Below are 5,965 nucleotides of genomic sequence, written 5' to 3'. Positions count from 1 at the left end.
ATGAATGGAGGGTTGGGGGAAACTGGGCAAATGAGGGTGAAATGAGGGTGAAATCTGAAAAAAAAATGTAAGTACAATTACAGGAAATTACTTAAAGGACTTCGTAAAAGAGAAGTCGTTAAACTGACAAGCGAAACAACTGACATAATAATGCAAAAAGTCAAAAACATTAACGTTCTCAGCCACTTGTGAAGACACACTTTCATGTACATAAGGCTTCATCAAACTACAGTAAAAAAAAAATTATATGCTTAATTGTCAGGATACTAAAGCATATGTACTTGGCATTAGAACAATACTTGGTCCGTAATGAATTTGATAATAGTCTGAGAGTTAAACTCAGAATTGGTCTGCGAATCGGGCCAAAGTTTGAGAGAGTCAACTGACGAGGTTTTAGACTTGAATTTAAGCACCAATAAAAGTCTCTTTCTTTTGTCATAGGTTCCCTTCCCATGACGGCAGGATAAAAACAAGCCATTTGTGCTTATTCCTTTTTCCCCCTCAACAAGAAAGGGGGGTACGTTCGTTTGTTCGTTCTTTCTCTCTGTCACTCTCTCTATCTCTCTGTGTCTGTCTTCCATGCATCCATCTCCAGGAGCGCTGTTCTCGGGCTTAGCCGTGGTGGAGAGTGTATGCTACTGCCTCAGCCAGCTCTGCTTCCTGTCCCTGTACCGTGCCACTGCCGACATCCTGACGGGCCTTGTCTATCTCGTCATTGGAGGCTGCCACCTCCTCATCATCGTCTGCCTCATGTGAGGGGGGGGGGAGGGAGGGGGGTAGGGGTGATGGGGGTATGGAGGCTATGACCTCCTCATCATCGGGGTCTGCCTCATGTGAGGGGGGTGAGAGGGAGGGGGGTAGGGGTGATGGGGGTATGGAGGCTATGAACTCCTCATCATCGGGGTCTGCCTCATGTGAGGGGGTGGGAGAGGGAGGGGGGTAGGGGTGATGGGGGTATGGAGGCTATGACCTCCTCATCATCGGGGTCTGCCTCATGTGAGGGGGGAGAGGGAGGGGGGTAGGGGTGATGGGGGTATGGAGGCTATGACCTCCTCATCATCGGGGTCTGCCTCATGTGAGGGGGGCAGAGGGAGGGGGGTATTCAGGCTGTTTCCTCCTCCTCGTCTGCCTCATGTGAGAGGGGAGGAGTGCTATCCAGGCTGGCACCTCCTCACCGTCATCATCTGTCTCATGTGAATGGGGGGGGGGGGGGGGGTATCGAGGCTGAAACATCATTGCCAGCCTCATAGGAGGCGGAAGGGGGTAGGGGGAAAGGGAGCATGGAGGTTATGACCTCCTCACCATCGTCTGCCTCATGTGAGGGAGGAGTATGGTTATTGAGGCTGTAACATCATTGTCTGCCTCATGTGAGGGGGAATGGTGGGTTAATGAGGCTGTAACATCATTGTCTGCCTCATGTGAGGGAGAAGGGAGGGTTACTGAGGCTGTAACATCATTGTCTGCCTCATGTGAGGGGGAAGGGGAGGGGGGTACTGAGACTGTAACATCATTGTCTGCCTCATGTGAGGGGGGAGGGGGGGGGGGGGGTACTGAGACTGTAACATCATTGTCTGCCTCATGTGAGGGGGAAGGGGAGGGGGGTACTGAGACTGTAACATCATTGTCTGCCTCATGTGAGGGGGAAGGGGGGGGGTACTGAGACTGTAACATCATTGTCTGCCTCATATGAGGGGGAAGGGGGGGGGGGTTACTGAGACTGTAACATCATTGTCTGCCTCATGTGAGGGGGAAGGGGGGGTTACTGAGGCTGTAACATCATTGTCTGCCTCATGTGAGGGGGAAGGGGGGGTTACTGAGGCTGTAACATCATTGTCTGCCTCATGTGAGGGGGAAGGGTGGTAGGAGTGATGGGGGGGTGGAGGCTGGCACCTCCTCCTCCTCATTGTCTGCCTCATGTGAGGGGCAAGGGGGTAGGGGTGATGGGGGTATGGAAGCAGTTACTTCTCCCATCATCGTCTGCCTCATGTGAGGGGAACGGAGTGGGGGGGGGGGGAGTTATTGAGGCTGTCACCTTTTCATCAACGTCTGTCTCATGTGAGAGGGGAGGGGGGGTTATTGAGGCTGTCACCTCATCCATCATCGTTTCTCTCATGTGAGTTGAAACGGGGGGAGTGGGGGTATTGAGGCTGTCACCTCCTCGTCGTCCGTCTCATGTGAGGAGGAACGGGGGCGTGGGGGGTAGAGTTATTGAGGCTATTTCCTCCTCCTCATCGTCTGTCTCATGTGAGGGGGGGGGGGGGGCGTTATTGAGGCTGTCACCTCATCATCTGTCTCACGCGAAGGGGGGGCGGGGGGAAGGGGGCGTTATTGAGGCTGCCACCTTATCATCTGTCTCATGTAAGGGGGGGGGGGGGGGCGTTATTGAGGCTGCCACCTTATCATCTGTCTCATGTAAGGGGGGGGGGGGGGGGCGTTATTGAGGCTGCCACCTTATCATCTGTCTCATGTAAGGGGGGGGGGGGCGTTATTGATGCTGTCACCTTATCATCATCGTATGTCTCATGTCAGGGGGAAGGGGGTAGGGGTGATGGGGTTATTGAGGCTGTTACCTCATCCATCATCGTCTGTCTCATGTGAGGGGGGGATGGGGGGGGGCATTATTGAGGCTGTCACCTTATCATCATCGTCTGTCTCATGTAAGGGGTAGCGTGGGGGGGGGGGCGTTATTGAGGGTGTCACCTTATCATCATCGTCTGTCTCATGTAAGGGGGGGGGGGGGGGGGCGTTATTGAGGCTGTCACCTTATCATCATCGTCTGTCTCATGTAAGGGGTAGGGTGGGGGGCGTTATTGAGGCTGTCACCTTATCATCATCGTCTGTCTCATGTAATGGGGGGGGGGGGGAGGGGCGTTATTGAGGCTGTCACCTTATCGTCTGTCTCATGTAATGGGGGGGGGGGGAGGGGCGTTATTGAGGCTGTCACCTTATCGTCTGTCTCATGTAAGGGGTGGGGGTGGGGGCGTTATTGAGGCTGTCACCTTATCGTCTGTCTCATGTGAGGGGTGGGGTGGGGGGTTATTGAGGCTGTCACCTTATCGTCTGTCTCATGTAAGGGGGGGGGGGGGGCGTTATTGAGGCTGTCACCTTATCGTCTGTCTCATGTAAGGGGTAGGGGGGGGGGCGTTATTGAGGCTGTCACCTTATCGTCTGTCTCATGTAATGGGGGGGGGGGGGGAGGGGCGTTATTGAGGCTGCCACCTTACCATCATCGTCTGTCTCATGTGAGGGGGGGTATGGAGGCTTCTGCTGCTGCTGCTGTTACTGTTGATTATGATGATGATGATGGCGATGACGACGACGACTATGATGATGGTAATCAGAGGCTGCCTTGTTCTGTATAGGCAAAACCAGTCATATGTCCACCTTGCTAATTCACAGTTATGGACATTCTGTTCTCTCTCTTCTTCATCCACTAGTTAGTGATTTGGTTATAATGTTAAGTCATTTGCTCTTTTATTTGTGATTAAGTATTCATTTATTTGATTATCATTTAAAGTCATTCTATTTATTTGTTCGTTTAATTATTTTTTTTTTTATTTAGTTCGCTAGTCAGTTGATGGGCTGGTTAGTTGTGTTTGTGTTTCACACATGTATTTGCTTTTTTGTTCTGTTTCAGAATTTACGTGTGCTTAATGCGGAGGAAAATTCAACCCCAAACTTCGGTTCAGCCATTCAACGTTCAGAACGAGGAGCCATCTGTTTCATAGCAAACATTTCTGTTTCACAGCGCACACTTCTCCTGTTTCATAGCACACCTTCTTGTTTCATAGCGCACAGTTCTTCTGTTTCATAGTATCAACTTGTTCTACTTCAAAGCACAAACTTCTCTTTCATAGCGCACACTTCTTCTGTTTCATAGTGCACACTTTTGTTTTATAGCACACATTACTTCTGATTCGTAGCACGAAGTTTTGTTTCAAAGCACACACTTCTTGTTTCACATCACGCGCTGCTTCTGTTTCATAGCACATACTTCTTTTTGACAGCACACACTTCTCTCTTTCATAGCACACACGTCCCCTGTTTCAAAGCACACATTTCGCCTGTTTCAGAGCGCATACTTCTGTTTCATAGCACACTTCTTCCCAACTGGCAACACAGAAAGACAACACGTTTAGATGTGTCCATCCACTGCTAGTGACAAGACACAAGCTGAGATTTCGGGAAAAGTAAAATAGCAAGACTGTGTGAACTTCGTCTCTCTCTCTCTCCCTCTCATACCTAGCATACCCAGATGAACTCGAACATGAACAAGAACAGTGTGACCAACATGAGCAAGAACGGGCGTGAACAACGTGAACGACGCTAACAAGAACAACGTGAACAACATGAACAAGAACGGCATGAAGCAGAACAACATGAACAATAACAAACGTGAACAAGAACATGAACAAGTACAGAATGAACAAGAACAAGGTGAACAAGAACAAAAAATAGCATGAACTATAACAGCACGAACAATAGCAACGTGAAATGCATGAACAAGGAGAGCATGAACAATAACAACGTGAACATGAACAAGAACATGAACCAGAACAGGGTGAACATGAGCAAAACTAGCATGAACTATATAACAGCATGAACAAGGTCAGCAGCAACAAGAATAACATGAACAAGAACGGGGTGAACATGAACACCATGAACTATACAACAGCATGAACAATAACAACGTGAACAACATGAACAAGTACAGCATGAACAAGAATCACGTCAACAAGAGCAACTTCAACAATAACAGGGTGAACATGAACACTATGAACAGCATGAACAATAACAACATGAACATGTACAGCATGAACATGATCAGCAAGAACAACAAATGGTGCAAAGAAGAGCAGCACGTTATGTACACAGTGACTACGGGCGGACCAGCAGCGTAACACACATGCTGCAAGAACTAGGATGGGAATCCCTCGAATCACGGCGGAACAGACAAAGGCTGACCCTGATGTATAAAATGGTCAACGGCATTGTAGACATCCCTCCAGACAAATTTCTCAAGAAAGGATCCGGCAGAACAAGATCAAATCATCGACACAAATTTGTCCATCTTAGCTCCTCCTCTGACCCTTATAAATACAGTTTTTTTCCCATCAACCATCCCCGTCTGGAACTCCCTGCCTGCAACAGCAGCAGAGGCTCCCTCCTTGGCAGCTTTCAAGAGGGAGCTGAACAAGATCACAGTTTAGTCCCCCCCCCCTCCCCCCCCCCCCCCCCCCCTTTTTTTTTTTTTTTTTTTTCTTTTCCCGGAGGGACGCTGCGAGTGACGGTGGGAGAGAGTATGTATACATGCTCTTTCTCATTGTCACCCCCTCCGGAGGAAAAGATAGGTCTACTTAGGTTTTAGCTAGGTATTTACGCCTCTGCGCACACAGGTCATTAATAGTCAGTAATGACGGCTTACCTTCCAATTTGAAGAACAACGAGAAATGACATGAACAATGAACAGCATTGGTCAGAACAGCGAAACAGCATCGACAAGAATGGCATGAACAACGCAAACAGCGCGAACGAGGAAAACACCAAAGCAAAAAAACAACCATTCTCTCTTTCTGTTGGCGTTAACATCCATTATAAAGAACAGCGTCAGTATATGAACAGCAAAGAGAGAGAGAGAGAGGTGTGTATGTGTGTGTGTAATTTGTGTGTGTGCGTGTGCATATGCGTGTGTCTGTGCCTATGAGTGAGTGAGAGTGTGTGTGTGTGTGCATGTGTTCGTGCGAGTAAGTGTTTATGAGTGTGTATTTGCGTGTGTGTTTGTGTGTGTGTGTGTTATGTGTGTGTCTGTGTCTGAAGGTCACTGGAAAATTGTTCATTGCCGACCGCAGCTCAAGAATCGAGACCAGAGCTGAAATCATACTCTGTGTGTGTGTGTGTGTGTGTGTGTGCGTCTATGTGCGTGTGTGTGTGTGTCTGTGCGTGAGAATCTGTGTGTGTGTGAATC

The 5,965-nt window shown here is 48.9% G+C and overlaps 1 protein-coding gene across 1 annotated transcript in view; it reads left to right on the top strand.

The window, feature by feature from the left end:
* The window catches only part of LOC143296094 (lysosomal proton-coupled steroid conjugate and bile acid symporter SLC46A3-like), a 23,109-nt gene extending 17,897 nt beyond the window's left edge, over positions 1-5,212 (top strand). Inside the window, exons 7-8 of the mRNA XM_076607858.1 lie at positions 596-752; positions 3,638-5,212. Coding sequence (XP_076463973.1) covers positions 596-752; positions 3,638-3,728 — 248 coding nt within the window. The 3' untranslated portion in view covers positions 3,729-5,212. The remainder of the gene's footprint in view (positions 1-595; positions 753-3,637) is intronic.
* The last annotated feature ends 753 nt before the right edge of the window (positions 5,213-5,965 follow it).

Source organism: Babylonia areolata, chromosome 21 (genome assembly GCF_041734735.1).
Source record: "Babylonia areolata isolate BAREFJ2019XMU chromosome 21, ASM4173473v1, whole genome shotgun sequence".
Taxonomy (NCBI): Eukaryota; Metazoa; Mollusca; class Gastropoda; order Neogastropoda; family Buccinidae; genus Babylonia; species Babylonia areolata.
The sequence above is the reverse complement of the archived record's forward strand: the minus strand, read 5'-3'. Positions and strand labels throughout refer to the sequence as shown.